Source organism: Alligator mississippiensis, chromosome 2 (genome assembly GCF_030867095.1).
Source record: "Alligator mississippiensis isolate rAllMis1 chromosome 2, rAllMis1, whole genome shotgun sequence".
NCBI classification, from domain to species: Eukaryota; Metazoa; Chordata; order Crocodylia; family Alligatoridae; genus Alligator; species Alligator mississippiensis.
The window spans coordinates 78,471,104-78,489,646 of record NC_081825.1 but is presented as its reverse complement, the minus strand read 5'-3'; the positions used below and the strand labels follow the sequence as shown (position 1 = coordinate 78,489,646).

At 40.3% G+C, this 18,543-nt stretch overlaps 1 protein-coding gene across 1 annotated transcript in view; it reads right to left on the bottom strand.

Annotated features, from left to right (window-relative positions):
• Positions 1-18,543, bottom strand: part of LOC109281622 (uncharacterized) — a 305,799-nt gene that overhangs the window by 13,549 nt on the left and 273,707 nt on the right. Inside the window, exons 7-8 of the mRNA XM_059721869.1 lie at positions 5,155-5,232; positions 770-916 (exon numbers count right to left, since the gene is read on the bottom strand). Coding sequence (XP_059577852.1) covers positions 770-916; positions 5,155-5,232 — 225 coding nt within the window. The remainder of the gene's footprint in view (positions 1-769; positions 917-5,154; positions 5,233-18,543) is intronic.

The window sequence follows — 18,543 nt, the reverse complement described above, 5'->3', positions numbered from 1 at the left end:
TCTATGGTAAGTTCATCTCCAAGTTGAACCTAGGTTGATTTTCAGACCCTAAATGACTGTTTCACTGTTCACTTAGAATTATTTTTATGCTACATAATGATTGTTACTCACTTTATCACCATGACTATATGATATTGTATGATTATTCATAACACTTGTAAATATATTTTACTAAGATTCAGCCTGAAGTTTGAAAGTACATACAGTTATATAGTGACAGCATATACTGATTTCCAGCTGTTCAAACTTTTTGGAAAATATTTAATCTTGATGCTGCTCTTCTTCCTGAATGTTCTTAATGAACATCCAGAAAAATTATGAGAGCACATTCGTAATCAGAGCAGCTCACTGGGTTTACAAAATAAAAATACACTTTTTATTCTTTAAGTATTCATGAAGTAGAAATTTGCTGGCATGAGAGCAAGTTAAACTCTATTCCTTCTGTCCTCCAGCCCTATGATTATTAGACCGTGGAGCTAGTGTTATACTCTGACTACTCATTCTTATTTGGGTACAGAATTGTACCTGAAATATATCTGTCCAAACCCACATTACTTGGGTTTGTAATGTTTTGCCATATAGCATCTTTAGATGCCTGCCACACAATTCAATTATGTCATCTAATAACACTCTCTGTGGCCTGTTGCAGTCTATAGAGAATAATGTCTTTCATCTGACATATGTGGCCAAAGAGCTGCAGCTTTTCCCCCACTGCCTCACCAGTGACTGTCTAGTTTGCAAAAAATATTTGTTCCGTCTTATTTCTCACCTAGTTGCACCACCAGGTTGCCAGCACCCATCTGTAACATTTCTATTTCAAAAGCCAACAGTCTTCTTCTGTATTCACTGAGGAAGGAATGCTCATAGTTTTCTACCTGTTGTTTGGTATCCTTACATCTCAGTGACACTGTAAACTCTGAAGACAAAAAAAAAAAAAAAAAAAACAGAATTAAAGTGCATACTACCACCACCACCAATGCATCCTTCCCTCTGGTGACAAATGGCTCCTTGCTGTAGCTACCAAATTAGATTAGATTAGAAAACCTTTAAAACTGGGCCAGGGATGCCCCAGAACCAACTTCTGACTAATGGCCCAATAACTGGTTCCTTTTTCTTTCTATCTTTCCCTGGCACCCAAAAGGCCCTTGATACTGAGGACAATACATCCAAGTCCTTAAGGCAGAGGTTCTCAGCCAATTGCTGGTTGAGAATGTTAGCTCAGTTAGATGTACAAACATGATTCACAAGATGAACCCAGGGATTTCAAAACAGAATTCGGAGTATTAAACTCATCTGACCTGCTGTGGTCTTTCTGAGTGCTTTGCAACAGAAAATTTGCTTTATTATTTTTCGGTAGTTTTTGGAGTGAAAACTAAGAGCTGGCTTTTTCTGGGGTGGTGCCTTAACTCCGAAAAGGTTGATAACCACTGCATTAAGGACATAGTTGACATGAATTATCAACATCTAATTATATCTAGGGCTTTCTTGTATTTCCACAAACTTCGGAAGGCTCCTCTGCATTCAAAAAAAAAAAAAAAAAAAGTCTTAAATTTCCATCTCAGGAGGACAACTTTGAAATGGAGTTGAACCACTTTACTTTGCTACACTTTACTTCTTCTTTACAATATGACAAATGAATCAGAAGCATATCAAAATTATAAACAGGATTGAGGATTTTATGTCAAGTTGTGGCTAGGCTCCTATCTGTGGATATGTCTTGGTTTGATCCTCCTTTTGGAATACGGGAAAATACTTTTTGGGGGTATTTGATCTATTTTTTTATTCCTACTAATCTTTCTTCCTTAAAGGGAAAGAAAGAACATATAGCTGTCTATATGTCAAATGTTAATCTATTGTGCATGATGGTTAGATATGGAAATCTGAAACCTCCTTAAAATTACTGATCCAATTATTCCATGTCAAATATAGTCCTAACCACTATAGTCTTCTATTACTAAACCAATTTCCCTTTTTTACACTTAGCAACTGAGTTGTCATAAAGCACCTCTACCTAGGATATCTTCACATGCCTTTCACTACTGATCTGTTTCCACTGCTTTTGAAGTTCATCATCTCAGAGAGTTACTGAAATCCAGGAAAAAAAAGTGGCTTTGTACATGGAGTTCTTCTGATCTTTAAAGAGAGACATTATTCTAAGAACTAGGAGCACATGGCAATGAACCTGTGGAGAAGGAAGCCAAATTATGATGGAATCCAATAATCATTTATATTATTAAATCTGGCTCCTTTCCCACTCCTTCCCCTTCTGCCTCCCCAAGAGATTCTTTTTACTCACGTTTTAGAGGAGGAAGGAACCAGCTGTGGGACACAATGTCACTGAGAAGAGAAGAGAGAAGGCGGCTCCTAAATAAGTGCTGCTGTTCTATCAACTAGCCAAAAAAAGACTAGAGTACCAGAAAAAAGCACTATATATAGAGACCCCTGCATGTCTTGTATCAGATTCTCAGGTCTGGTGCCTCCTTAAATCACCTACCAAGTAAAATGATTCCTACCTCCCCCATCATATTTTTTTGGCACAGATTCCTGTGGTTTCCGGTGAGGGTATGATTGATTCCTCACTACAGGTGGGCCTGAGCTTTGACTTTCTGCACCTTCAGTTAGGGTTCAGATCCAAAGTTCCACTTTGGACTGATCTCTTTGCATTTTGTCCTCTAATCATATGCTTTGGTGAATATTTTTAATACACTTGCGTTCTGTTTTTGAGTGCTCAGCTAGGCTATTCATTAGATGCTTGCCAGCTGTTGAGAAAAACAAAACCACTGGATAAAGAAAACTCCAGTTCTAAAATTGGCACAACTACATGGAGAAGCTTACATAAAACCTATTAGGCAGTATGTACATGGCTTTAGCTATTGCTAATTTCCCTCTCAGAAAGAGATTAAACTCATTTTATGTCTAAAGGCAGCAGAGAATGAATTAAGCCGAGCAATAAAAACATAGTGTTGTAAACACCACACAGAAGATTTGTCTTGTAATGTCTTAATGTTGTTCAATATCACTTTTAAAAAGAAAAGGATCTTGCTTTTGCAATTGAATGGATTAATATATAAACTGACTATGGTACTCTTCTAGTCTGTAACATATTTTTCTGCTTGGACTGTGAGCCCCTTAGAGCATGGATTATCTGATTGTTTTCTTTTTTTCTCCACCTTTTTAAAACATAAAACGCTGAGCTTTTCCAAGAGTGCCTTGTGATTTGGGCATTCCAAGCTTTGAATGCTTAACATGACAAATCTTAGGAGGGTGGAGGAGGTAGGGCTGTTTTTCAGTGATTCAATATTTTCTCTCTCTCTCTGTAGGTTTTGAGAAATATCTAGAAGTGCAATAAGCAAGCACATTAATATGTATCATTAAATGTTGTTCCCTCATCCTTTACCCAGGAAGAAGATTGTGGACACATCTACACGAGGTGCTACATTGCCTGAGTGACAAACTATAGTGACGTAGCTTGTCGATACAGCAACATAGATAGCATGAATGGGCACTAACTGTGATGCCATCACCACAGCAAGGTAGCATCTAAAAATAACTATTCACCTCTGTGACTGTGCAGTACTAGTGGGTACTGCATAGTCATTTAGTACATGCTAAATGACTGCGCAGTACAAAATGTGCAGTCAGGGGCACATGTAGATGTGCCCTATGTATGCTGTATGGTTTTACATTGCAAGAATTTCTCTTTAAATGTCCAGGAAGATGATAGCATACGGCTGCCCTCCATCCCTTAACATCAGTACTATTAGAAATGATCATTCTATACTTGTTTTAAAAGATGCCAATAGACATAACTAAAGCTGGACAGCAAGAATTGTGGTACGTAAAAATGCACCATCCCTGCCACCTTCCCACCACCTGAAACTCCCCAGGAATGGGCTGGCTTGCCCCCGAGGTAGAGCAGTAAGGTGGCAGGAGGGTGGCTGGGTGTGCTGGTGGTGGGAGAAGGTGGTGATGGTGTATGGGGTGCTGGAAGCCCGCCAAGCCCAAGCTTCCCTGAGCATGTCTGGGCTTCCAGCACCCCATGCACTGTTGCACTTTGTTGCATAGCAAATGTAGCAATACCTCAGATGGGTTTTACCTTTCTATGTAACAAAGTCATTTAAAGTGAAATACGCCACTGAACATGTACATCATGAAATTAAAACAGAATATGACATCGAATGTGTGAACAGCAACACCTTTAGAACAGTGCAAAAGGGCAATTAAGCTACTTTACAGGCCAGTTTTGCCATGTGTACAAGCACTGAAAAGATGGTAAGAAAGGGATGGAAATCACTTATTGCCAGAACTAATGGTAGGGCATCTGATGATGACAATGACAAATAGCTTCCTTAAGAGGCACAATGATTCCAGTGTGGGCAATACATAACCTGGTTTTTGGTAGTGTACTGTCAAACTTTATATGAAAAATAGATGGAATCTGAGCACTGCACTTAGATATAACATCAGTTTCAAATCCTCTTTCCACTCAGAATGAGGCACATGCATGAGCATTATGTCAACTTAGCATAGAGAGTGTTTACATTCTACATGTTCTAACACAATATATTTAATGTTTAAATCATAAAATTGCTACTGATGTATGTTTTCCGATTAATGATTTTATGATAAAAGTTTTAATTTTGAGGGGCCTGGATTTCTTTCTAACATACAGTTTATAATTTCAGCTCAATAATGTACCTTTATTAACAGTTATTTCTTTTCTCTTGTATCTCCAAAGGTATGTGTTTTTTTGTTTGTTTGTTTGTTTTGTTTTTTTGCCATTTTCAAAAGGGTCTTAGCCTTTTATGGGAAAATAAAAAAAAAACTTGATCCACATTTTACATGTATTTAAATGAACAAACTGAATGATATAGGGACACTCTGATTATTTTTTAACAGAATGATGGAAGCCACAAACCCCATAACCAATACCCACTCTGCTCACACAGTCAAAATCAAAGGACTTTATTGCTATATTACCATAAGCTGTTACTATTCAGTGCTTCTCATAACAATAAATTTTCCTAAAATCATTGCAAGTTTTGTTTATACTACTAAGTTTAAAAAATGAATTGTCAACTGACATCCAAGAGCACATCTAAAGCTAACCATTTTGTTACATTTAATGTATTGCATGAGGAGTGAGGAGCTTACCTTCAGTAAGTGTCCCACGTTGGCCCCGGTGCTTTCGCCACACTCTGTGCCCAGTTCCTCTCCGGGTGGGTGTGCAGCCTTAAAAAGTTTGTGCACAGCAAGGTTTTTACTTGTGCATGGCTGTGAACACATGCACCTTAGAGGGAACACTGCCCCCAGCCTTTGCTCCACATCAGCAGGCTTCAACCCCATTCTAGCCTGGGGTACTGAGCATAGCCTCAGCCCTACTCCATAGTATAAGAAGAGAACAGACACTCATGACATAAGTGATTATTGGAGAACTAAAGCACTTGTGACATATGTGGGCCTCTCAGGGCAGGCACCCAGGCTACAATATCAGGCAGGGTTTGCATAACAGAGGCTTGCATTAGCATCTCAAGGGAAGCTGACATCCTAGCGCTGAAATCTGTCTGGAATCAGATACAGAAAAGCTGCAGTGGCAAATGAATTAAGTATTGAATGGATTGTTGTTAGAATATGTAGGTAAACTGTGAGAGACAGAGTAGTGTAAAAGAAAGAAAATAAGGATGTCTCCTGCTGCTAAAGGCATGGATCCCCAATTACATGATACCTTTCATATCCACAGAGAAGAATTTGGCCTGATCCAGCTCTGAAAGCTTCACTGAAATAAATACATTTAAATAAAGCCAATCAGGGATCTGCAATTGGAATATTAAGATCATGTTTGCCAGCTACCCATAAATAAGAAATGCAACTGGGAGGAATTGGAAAGGGTAACTCTTCAGACCTGTCCGACTTCTGCATGTACCAAGACACCTACCTGATGGAAGACTGAAGTAGGATTCCTTCCTCCACCTCCCCTGCTGTCCTCGGCAATTAATTTTGTTTTTGTCCATTAATCAATAAACTTTTCACATTGATTAAAATGACTGAAGGGTTTGTTTAAATTCAGACTGTCTAATAAAAGATATCACATCTACCCAAAGAACCTTGCCTGCCTATGTCCTTAGACCAGCACAGCTACTACCAAAAACCCAAGGATCTAGTTTAAATTCTTTTTTCACCCCGCCTCCAGCTTGCTCAAAATTTGTTAACAGTAGCAGCATGCATGGAGTCTGCCAACATGGAGCAAAAGTAAGGGTAAGGGAGGGAGTGGGTCAGGTGGGGGAACACAGGCTGCATGGCAGAGGAGATGGGGAAAAGAGGCTTCAAGAGGGAGAAGAAGAAAGATAGTGGGGTGCAGAGGTGTCCGCGAGATGGCGGGGATGGGGAGGCAGACAGCAGCTTGCAGCTATGGCCCTGACCCCAGGTAAGGGCTGGACCCCAAGCCACAGCAGCCATTGTATGTGATTCTAAGACAAGAGACTCTCCCCCTATGGTAAATGGGGCAAAAACTTAATCGTAGAATCAAGTAAATATGATAAATGTATACATGTACATAACTTTCTTATCAATCATGAAAAAGCAATGCAGCAATGAGAACTGTGGCCAATGAGATGCTATGAGAGTCTTTTATTTGGAGGAGCTTGGAATTTCTTTCTTCCTTTCTTGTTCTGTTTGGTTAGTAGGGATGAATGAATTAATATAATATGACCAAGGTTTGAAAGAGTCAATTCCTGTTCTAGTCTTGAAATATTTTGATTGTTTTTGGCTCCCCAGAACTCAGAAAAAAATATTTAATTTGTTGTTTAAATCCTTTTCTTATATGATAAGCTGTGCATTGCCTTTAATATCACAGAAAGAGAAAAAACTAAAATGTAAACAATTCCACTATGATAAAAAAAAAAATCTTAATCAGTTAATACTTGGGTTTGTTAGATTGCCATCTGTTTAAAATGTTGGGCAATCTTTCGAATGAGTATAAAAAAAAAAAAAAAAAAAAAAAAAAAAAAAATGAGCCCTGAGGAAAAGCAAGTATTACAGAAAGCAGCAACAGTACAGCTGCAGGAGGAAATGTTTGTCCTTTCTGTTAAGTAACCGAACAATTTTTTGTCTCCCGCACTAACCAAAGTATCACAGCTAAACAAAATTATAAATAAGTAGCCAATACTGCAGCAATATGTGAAAGAAGCCTCTTGGATATGGTTTATTTATTTCCCTTTATTACACAATCCAAATTATGTGCATGAGAGAGACCATAAAATGAAAAATATATAAAAAGCAACAGCAGCGGCAGCAGCAGCAATGACTGCACTTCCCCTTTTTGCAAATGAAGGTCCTTTTCAAATGAAATTCAGAAAATAGTCGTTATTTTGACAGACATCTTTTAGTACTGCAACCTATTCTCAGTGATGGAAGTTATCACAATTAGTCATCTGCAATCATAGTTTTGTGGATGTTAAAATATAAAAATGATTATCAATTTGTAAAATAGGAATAGCATCCATGTGTTTTCAAATAACATTGGAAATCCAGTATTGATCAGATTAGTGATCCTTCAGCTATTATGGCCAGGAAGGTACAAGGAAAAAAACTAATACTATAGAGATATCCCCAAGGGTTGAACTGAGGTAAATTATGACTTGAGAATCAAAATAAAATTGTACCTTGTAAAACCTTGGGGCACCACCTGCCAACCATCTGACACCTTGAAAGTTATTAGTGTATTCTTTCAGGTTGCTGGTTGTAGCCATGTGGGTCTAAGGACATAGGCAGACAAAGTTCTATATTTTAGTTGGTCTAAAAGATATCACACTTACTCAAAGAACCATGTCTGCTTAGGGTATTCTTGCTCTTCATTTACTCTGTTAGGGACTGATCCAAAACCAGTTTATTTATAGTCAGTTGTAACTACAACCCATAACCACTTAACTTGTTCCAAAGGCTATCAAAGAAGCTTTCTTCAACGAAATAACATTCGTAAATAACGAAATCTCTCCCCCTGGGACTTGCCTGCCACACTTTGGAATGATTGGATGTCATGGCGTGGGGTTCAGCAGGATGGCCATGATCTCCCTAAGGCCCCCTTTACCATGCCAAGTTCACCCAATGGGCACCTGCGACTCTCACCTGCCACATCTTTGATGACAAAATATATTTGAGAGGCTGCCTTTTACACCCTCTTGGTCACGTCTTGCTGGACACTCGGACCCCGTAGTTTCCCAGACCCCTTGTGGGTCCCACTTCGCAATGGGTGCTTCAGGGGCACCCTAGCCTTATGGGCTATGCATGGCTCCAACCACCCCTTTACCATGCCTCAAGCCTCGCAGATGGAATTTACGTTGTTTGGTCACAGCTTTGTTATAATGCAGCCCCCTTCTCTGGGGCTTCTCAAGTGCAGCCCCCTTCTCTGGGGCTGGGGTCAGTACACCCCTACCGCTGTGCCCTCGCTGGCACTGGGGTCCCCACGCTGCTGTGGGTTCCCTATGAGGCCTCCTCCAACCCCTAATAGCCTCACTAAACCACCGATAACAAAAAGCAAACAAAACGCAAGCCCGTAGGCTATAACTTAAACAGAAGCCACCCAGCTATAACAACATTCCAGCCTACCGGGAAATACTCTATCCCTCAGCCGTGTCAGATGCTGCTGCTTCAGTCAGGCTTCCCTTCTCTTCCCTGAGACAGCTCCTTCCCCCTTGGCTGCTGGCAGGAAACTGCTAGCCTGGCCTCAGCCCCTGGGCTTAATAAAGGAGCCAGGCCCTGCCCCTTCTGGTCAGCTGACCTCCTCTGGTTGCCCTGGCAACCAGCAGCTGGGTGCATCACTCACTGCTAGGGCTCTTTTCCTAGCAGTTTTCTCCTTTCTTAGGAGCTGTGCACTTAAGTGCTCTGCAACATAGAAGAATAAGAAGTTAATTCCCCAAAGAAAGAGGTTATAGTAAATCACCCCAGAAGCAGGATAAAATAAAATTGGTTTATTAGTAATTTCCCTGCAGGTTGTGGAGCACCCTGGCTGTTCTCACAGCTCGTGGTCTCCCTTTTTTCCCCACCACTGTGTAGCCCATTCCCCCAAGTCAGTCAGCTCCGCTCCAGTCCCGCTCTCTTTTCTCTTTCCTGTGGTACCAGCGGACCCTCTCTCTGTGGGACCTTCTCTCAGCCAGTAAGTTTCTCCTCTCTTCCTCACCTCCTTTACTGGTTGCCATGGTTACCTTCACCCAGTCAGCCTGTCTTACCAGCAAGCTGCTCCGGTGTTAAGTCTGCCTCTCCTGGCCTCCCTGTTGAATTTCTCCATGCTGTGCCCCAGGGGGCAAAGGAAAACCCCTTGCAGTGGAGTTAAGTAGCTGCTGGCTCCTAATCAGTTAATATTCACCCCAGGTGCAATCCTCTTCTGAACTGTGTTTACTAAGTAATTAACTTTGCCCTGTCCCTGACCTGACTCTCCCCCCACCCCATACTTGCAACTTAGTAACATCAAAGGAACAGGGCCATTTTTGCCCTGTTCCACTCTCTTTTGATGAAACATTGCATAATGCACCAAAACATGCTGATCCATTGACAGGGTATCATTTTCCCATTGGACCTTTACTAACTTGACCTTATCATTTATTGTTTCTTAAACACTTTTAAAACCTATAATTAATCATCTAAATACAGATATTGAGCAAATATGACTCTACAATTTCCAGAATACTTTATACCACCAATTTTAGCATGAGTATAAAATTTCAGTCCTGCTTTCAAGTCTAAGGTTAGGGCCTTTAGTTCCTACCTGGACCTACTGATTTGTTTCTCTTAAATTTTCTTTCTTTTACAATGTGAAAGTTAGGTCTGTCTCCAACATTTTCTGTTGCAAGACATTGCACAAAGAAACCAATTATTTTCTCTGAAATGTTATTTTACTTATTTACTCCCTACTTTTCAATATTCAAAAGACCTGCTGATTGTTCTTGGCTTCTTGTTCATGATACACTTAGTTTGTAATTTGACTTTGGCTTTTTTAGCTACTTTATCCAGGGATTCAGGGTACAAAAAGTAGGGGCCCTCCAGGTGCAATATGGAAAGCAAAGGTCCAATATGCAAAGTAAAGACAGACAAATCACCATCAAAACAAAAGCACCATGCCATTACAATGTCAAATCACACCGTGACAGACACCTTAGCAGTATTACACATTGTGCCTAACATGCCATTATGCTGTCAAGACACCTGGCCACACAGTCATACCGACCAAAGCCCTCTATAAACAAACAATTCCTACCCTGCTCTAACCAGTAGTAAACATAACAATGCCTTCATCTACCCACACACAGAAAAAAAAGCAAAAAGCAGCCTGGTGAGGGCCCAGGGTGTGTCATGATCTTGGCGTCGCAGTCTGCCACCGAGCCTGCCCAGTCACCCAGACCAGTCATAACATTAGCATGTGTATTGAAGACAGCTCCCCTCCACATGACACAGCACCCTCTCAAGGACTCAGAGTGCTTCAAAGGCAAGCACAGCATGCTCAAACTCCAGTGAGAGGTGCACCCACACCAGGAGGCTGAAAAGCCACAGGGCATAGTCTGAGCTGGTCCCGGCAAGCTGGTTGTGGCAGCTCTTGAGGACAGCTATCTTGGCCTGACCCAGCAGAAAGTCGGCCAGGCAGATGGAGCCCCACGTAACTGTTCTCCAAGAGGCTCCTGCCCAGCACCCACAGCATTGGTTCAAGCGCAACGAAGAACAGTCGCAGGCAGGAACAGTCATTTGGAGTTCTGTAGGTAAATGTAGCAAATACATTTGTTGGGGGTCCCTGAGTTAACTAAACTGTCCACAATTTTACACCATATAGCTCAAGGTGCAAACTTTGACTTGTCCTTTACTAGACCTGAATTATTTAGTTCTCACACTCAATCTTTCTGAAGGCATCAGTGTACCCAGAAAAATTGTGCTAGACTGGTATGCCAGCAGCTTCATCTGCTACCTACAATGGACTGCAGCCATCAAGAGAAATTGACTCATTTCAGAAAATCCCAGTAGACCTCCTGCAACAATAAATGAAGTACCAAGTCCGTGATTCTTAAGGCAAGTAATCCTTGCTGAACTGACAAATGTATAATCTGCCCTCAAGCTTCAGTGCCTTTATTTTAAAATAAAGTACTTTTTGTCCCATGAGGAGACTGCAAATGTTTGAAAGTTGTATAAGCTGACTGCAAGGCCACATACCATCTGCATTACACTGGTAACAGCCCTTTGTGATCAGGATTTCTCTCTATTGGGTATAGGTTTCCCTAGCAGGCTAGCTTCATTTATACCTCCCTCCCCCTCCCCCGCCAGCTTCTCTTTCTGCCCCTCTTCTCACTAGCTCACTGAATCAAGCTCACAGTTGTGGAATCAAATTGTGTTTCAGACTTCAGCTGCAACTGCATATTTCTGCCATGTGTATTCCACAGTGCTTACTACCAGCACTATGACTATGCCAGTCTCCTGGCCAGGACTCACCCTGACCAGGACTGAGATCTGTCTATGATTAAAAATGTTCAGGCAGGAAGGCAGAGGCTTAATAACTTCCTAGACATCTAGCTAACCAGGACTAGCCAACCAGAGAGAAGGAAATGGGCCCAGCTCTTTTTTTGTTTGCTTGTTCACGACCAGTCAAGTTTCATGGTTGCTACATGTGGCCTTTTTGATGTAGGCTAGGGACAGCTAATTTGCTTTGGCATTCCTGACTAAAAATCATTTTAAACTGAATTTTAAAGAAAAGAAATTTTAAAATAAAAACATAAGAACTGCCATTTACTGGGTCAGACCATAGGTCCATCTTGCCTAGAATTATGTGTCAAAGAGTGGCAGAAAGTGGATGCTGAAAGGAAGAGTGAACTGGATATTACCAGGGGTGTAGGTTATAGCCGTGTTGGTCTAAGGACCTTGGCAGACAAGGTTCCTTGGGTGAATCTGATATCTTTTATTAGACCAACCCAAATAGTTGAAGAATAGTTATTAAGCAAACTTTTGGGTTCAAAAACCCTTTGTCAGGCTAAGGAAGTTTCAGCAGTTGGTGTGTGCTCTTCCTGGATGGAATGAAAAGTAAAGAAGCCAGAGGCTAGGCTGGGGAGTCAGTTGTCAAGCAGATGATAATGTGTCATATATCCAATGTCTAAATTTAGTCCATGATTTTTAGTATCCAGGAGGTTGATGAAATGGAGTTTCAGTGAAAATTAGAAATCATCTACTTCACCTACTCTACTCCAAAAGAGACCAACTCAGGAAAATCCCAGTAGACCTCCTGCATTACCTTGTTCTGCACCTCCAGAAATATAATATACCTCATCCAATGCACCAAATGCCTTCATGGAAAATATGTTGGAGAGACCAAACAACAACTGCACACCAGAATGAACGCACACCGGATATCTATCCAAGACAGAAATACCCAATTACCGGTGGGGGTACATTTCTCACAAGAAAACCACTCTCTCTCCAATCTCTCAGTCCTGATCCTCAAAGGAAACTTTCAAAACACTTCCCAAAGACAAGCCTATAAACTCCATTTCATCAACCTCCTGGATACTAAAAATCATGGACTAAATATAGACATTGGATATATGACACATTATCATCTGTCTGACAACTGACTCCCCAGCCCAGCCGTTGGCTTCTTTACTTTTCATTCCATCCAGGAAGAGCACACACCAACTGCTGAAACTTCCTTAGCCTGACAAAGGGTTTTTGAACCCAAAAGCTTGGAGAATAGTTATTAAGCAAGTATTTGGGTTTGTCTAATAAAAGATATCAGATTCACCAAAGGAACCTTGTCTGCCTATGTCCTTAGACCAACACAGCTACAACCTACACCCCTGGTCATATCCAGTTCACTCTTCCTTTCAGCATCCACTTGCTGTGTGAAAAAGAGCTTCCTTTTGTTAGTTTTAAACTCACTACCTAGTAGTTTTATTTTATGACCCCTAGTTCTTGTATTGTGAGGGATAGTAAATAATAAACCCCTATTTACTTTCGCTTCACAATTTAGTATTTCATAAATTCTTGTCATGTCCCCTCTCAAGCATCTCCTTTCTGAACTGTATAGGTGTGAAGAGACAGCAGAAATAATCAACAGACCTTTGGCAGGAGAAAGGTCCATGGAAGAACAAGATGAAGGAGCAGGCAGAGAGCAGAGGTTCTGGAGCAGCTGTTCCGTGATGCTTGGGCAAGCTGTGGGAGAGAGGGGTGGGGTCAGCAAGAAACAGAGGCAGGAGATGATGGGTGGGGCTGGCAAGAGATGAACAAAAATGGGGAGTGGAGAAAAGAAAAGTGGCAAGGAGAGTCTCTCAGAGAGTGAAAGTGACCAGAGGGACTAACTAAACAGAGAAACTCCAATGAGAGAAGCTAAAGAGGTAGTCTTCTAGGAGAGAAAAACCAGGACCAAGGAACTCTCCTCCCAGGCCGAGGATATTGAGACTGGGCAGTTGTTGTTGTTTAGGGCATGTCCTGTAACTAGTCTGACAAGTCTTCAATCAATAAAAACAAAACCAAAATAAAAAATAAAAAAGAAGAAGAAAAAAGAAGGTGATTGAGAAGAGAAGTTGCTGCGAGTCCCAAGGAAGAGGGAACCCAGGGAACAAAACCAGGAATAGAGAAATAGAACCCAGGGCAAAGAAGGCAGTACTGACTCCAAAGTAATTGATAAACAATACTCAGTTAAGTTGAATTTACATCCAAGTTGGATCCTGTTTAAGTTGATATTCATGTTTAATAGATGTACAGAAATAATGATAATCCTGCTAGCAGGAGGACTATATGTAAGTTGAAACATTAATAAATAAAGGAAATTGTAAACTTGACTTGAAAGACGTAAGGCTGTAATTGTGAATTAAAGGTCAACATATTAGACAACCTACAAAAAAAACAAAAAAGGGGAAACAAAGGTGCATTCCTAGGGGATCCTCTTCCTCATGATAGATTTTTAGCTACTATGATGGTAGATAATAATTGACATCTCCCAATTTATAACACCATATATTAATCAAGATGTGGCAAGTGACAGTCGGTAAATGCTGTTATACGATCAGACAGTGCAATCTGATATACGAAAGCCTAGGATAGCACACCAGGTTAGAAGTGACCACCCCCCGCCCCCCAAATAGGCTTAGTCTCTTTAGTTTCTCCTCATATGGAAGCCATTAACCATTTTTTCCCCTTCTCTGTACTTTCTCTAGCTCTTCTATATCCTTTGAGGCATGGGGACCACACACAGGCACAGTATGTGTATTTTTTACTTTTTGATGACTGCTCAGCAATGAGATGATGTTTTAGTACTTCCCTTTGGAAGTACTAAATGATGGTGCACTAATAGTTGGTGCTGTGCTGTGCACACCGCACACAGTTATTTTTAGGCACTATGTTGCTGTAGTGATGCGTTATAATGGGGGAAGTTTGTCACTATGGAGAGATAGCTACAGCACCCTGGGTTTTGCCTGCAGACACTACATCACCACAGTGCATTTCTAGGACAACATAGGGTCATGTGTAGACACGCCCACCATGTTATACTTAGGATGTGTTAACTAAACTTAAAATGCCAGCATCCATGTATTCAAGTGGTAGAACACATGCTAAGTCCCACTGTACTGTAGCAAAGTTAGTATTTTTCACAGAAGGGGTATCTTAAGATAATATTAAGTAAAACATGTTCAGAGATGATACAAACAGTCCCCACTAGCTCCAGTATGGTGCAGGGGCTGGAGCTGACAAACAGCTGTTTGTCAACAGCACAGCTGGCTCCAGCCTTTTCCAGATCATAGTAAGCATTACCATGCAACTGCTCTGTGTAAGTTCTAACCGGTAGTCATGGTTACTACAATCTAAATATTATTTACTTTAGTGTAGCTCTGTCCCAGGATTTTTAAATTGAGAATTAAGCCCCGGATGTATTTTCCAATGATGCAGTTAGAATAAGCTGCATGAAAAAGTGTGGTGTCTGGTGCCCTAATACAGACAGGTGTTTAAACTCATGGCTAATTTTAAACACCTCAATCATAAAACCACCTGACATCAAAGACATACTTTACAACTTAAAAGATAAGCATTTGTTTAAGCACCAGCATTTGTGCATTAGGGCCCAGGTGATTTGTAGCAGAATTTTCAGCAGCCTTATTTCTCAAAAAGTCTCTCAGAAGCATCACCTCACATTATGGGGGGTCTTTTTTTTTTTTCCTTTTAACTGCTTTAAACAACAATTTTGTTTTGTCTCGGTGGGAGGTTTTTGGAGGGGGGGGGGAAGTTTGGAGCAGTGTCAGCATAAGGGAGGTGATAGAGTGACTAAAACAGAAGGATATAGGAGAAGCATGAATTGCTTCATTGTCCAAAGATAAATCCAGTTTCTGTTTCAATGTCTCCACTTACAACAGATGTTTTCATGATGTCAGAAATGGAAAGAACAATCTATTAAATTCCAGATCCACAAAAGGACTCAGGTGCATAAATCTCACCAGAATGAAAATTTTGATCCTAAAAAACACATGCTGAGCAGCACCTAACTTCTATAAGCACTTTTGTCTTTCAATGTAGAATTCCCCAAGCCCACAAAGTTTTGTCTATACCCAGTAGCATAATGTAGGATAGGCAAGGACAAGGGTGGGAAGGGAGCACTGCTATCTGCCTGCCTCATTGTCTCCCTCTATAATACACATTGCCAGCAGAGACAATGTGTCACAGAGTACAAGGTGTTCTGTGAATCATGGTTTTGAAAAGCAGCAGTCAAGTTTGCTGCTGCTGAGGAGAGAACTAACCCCCATTTTAAGTGACAAATTCAACATTTTTTTTTTGTCCTCTGGACATGGGCTTTGGCAACAAAACAAATGGCATGAAACTGCCATCCCCCACGCCAGCAGCACACTCCACTGCCAGCCTAGAGAATGACAATTCCCAGAATGCCTTGCACAACAAGCTTTCTGCTTGCTGATTTTCCAAAGAAGTTAAACTAGGGGGTGGTGAGAGATGACTACCCAGGACACATTACTAAGAGACTCAGTTCAGGATGTATTCTTAACATAGGCCTTGCATTTGCCAATAGGATCACATTCCCTGCCAAGCATGGTGGTGGCTCTTGCCACTTTCATTTAAAGTGGGAACAGATTAGGTGGCACTCAGTATTTGTACAGTACTCTTGTGGATAGAGCTCTCCCCCCCTCTCTTCCTCAGCCAAAAAAGGGTGCAAACCCATATATTCAATCTTCCAGGAGAGTTCTAGCCACACATCTATGGCCATACTGTGGAAGATCTTGAATAGACAAAGGCACCTCCCAGCAGCCTTTGAGTAATGTGTCTGAGAGAGGTGGAATTTAAGGTTCATCCCTGACATCATCATTTCTAATCAGATAGCTCTAGGCAGGTCCCTGTGGTGCTGACTGGCTGTTCTGGATCACACTCTGAAGTGTGATCTAAACACTTCCTGTGCCCGGTGCATAAAGCTGAGGTGCCTAACAGGGTTCTTGGATTGCTCTTCAGGGCAAGGCACCTAAATCTGTGATTGCATCTAATTTTTAAATATAACCGAGGCATGAAGACTGGGAAAGTGATCTAAGTTTACCTGACAGTCCTAAGAAACAAACTGACCTTGAAGAAATATTACAAGTTTGTCTTCCTCATCATTATTTATGGTAGTAGCAGCAGTAGTAGTAGTTTATGTATGCTTTCACTAAAGCAGTACAAGAAAATTGACAAGAACATTATACATAATATGTTAATAAAAGTATATAGTCTATGGTTAATGATGAAAGCATACAATCAATTTACACATTCTACCAGTTTCAACAAAATTAAAACAAACCATAGTGTATGATGACAAAAAATAGATGAAGTAAAAATATATAAAACAGTAGAGTAAAAATATAAATAAAAACAAGAGAGTTATTTGATTTTGGCCCTTATTTTAGTACAAGTACTATAAATACTCCTATAAAGTACAGAACAGGCTAAATGAAGTTTATTTTCTATCTAAGGGGACTTTTACCCTCTTTAATTTTCCCTCAGCCTGAAGAATGGCACGTGTGCCCGAAAGCTTGCAAAGAATGATACAATTTTTGTGATTTCTTAGTTGGTCTAATAAAAGGTATCATCTCTGAACCAAGCATTTTAGAGTTTTGCATTTGTATTTAAATGTTTTCACTAATTGAGAGATCCACTTTCCTCTAATTTCTTCAAAGAACAAACAAGACCACAAATAGGGAGTTAAGTCTAATTCTTCCCTCAAGAACATATCCTTTCTGTATATGGGGTCTGACTTTACCTGCTCATAACAACTGAGCAAATTGCAGTCTAATGGCTACTCATTGTTGTAGTGTTGTACTTCAGATAGCTAGGTTTCTAGGCCAAAAGAATTCTTTAACAGTCTGAAAAAGGAGAAGTTCAAGAAAATCTCACCACTTGCATATCTGTCTGCTTGCTAGCAACACTAATTCTTAAATGTATATTTTGTTTTAAAGGTAGGAGAAATATTAGATTAGTGGCTGTTAGCACATTTCCTAGATCATTTGCCTGAAGGAGAGCACAAATACTATTTAACCATTCCAAATATGGCTTTGGCAGAGGAGAGACTTCTAAAATGCACTTCTCAGGGTATCTGATAGGTACAAGCTCTATTTTTATCTACAATTTAGAGTTCTTAAATGAGCTGAAGTGCTCAAATTAAGGAGATATATTTCAAATCATAAAACCCCTCTCCCCTACCACATCATAAAATTAGGTAGAAATCAAAACTGACTTTAAAATAAATATAAATATTTTTTCTATATTTGAATGAACCATAGGATCAGCACTGCATAAATCTGTTCCATAATGAAATGGACCCTGCCTTAGATTTGTAAGCCTTTATATTACCAGTACCATCCTTCTGTCCATCTTATTTGTAAAGAGAGAAAACTCTACTCAAGACTTGTTTTCCTTCAATGCTAATATTTTCAAAGTGTTTATTCCAGCTCAGATTTTTATTAAAATAGATTACAAGGTATTTTGAATGAGGACACCATCTCTTATTTTTCTATAAAAACCACACTAATTTTCTCCTTTCATTCCCAAAAACCAGTACCTTGAATTTAGCAATATTGATTTCCAAGCTGTTTAAGAGACAATACTGCTGAAAAGCATCTAATAACCTTTTGGAGACCTATCTGAGATAGTGACATTAATAGCATGTCATCTGCATAAGGCAGGACAGGGATATAGTGAATCAATATTGTGGGTGTATGGAATTGATTCCTTGTTAGCACAGGCGCTGGTGTCCAATTTTTTTGTGGGAGTGACTAGCAGATTGGAAGGCAGTTAATGTTTTGAGAAATACTACTAGTGTTGGAAAGACAGCAATCAGTTGTGCACAGCTTCTTTTAGAAAGGCAGTTTCACAAGGGGCAATTTAAGAAACACTGGCTTAAGTCTGTTGTAGGAAATCGATGGTTAATTTTTGATGGTTTCCGTAAATGCTTTCATAGCATTAGAATCATATGAAATTTTCACTTTGCTTTTTAATAAACCAATTCACAATTCAGCTCCTGTCCTTGAAGCTTATTGTTCAGTTTGTCTGCTT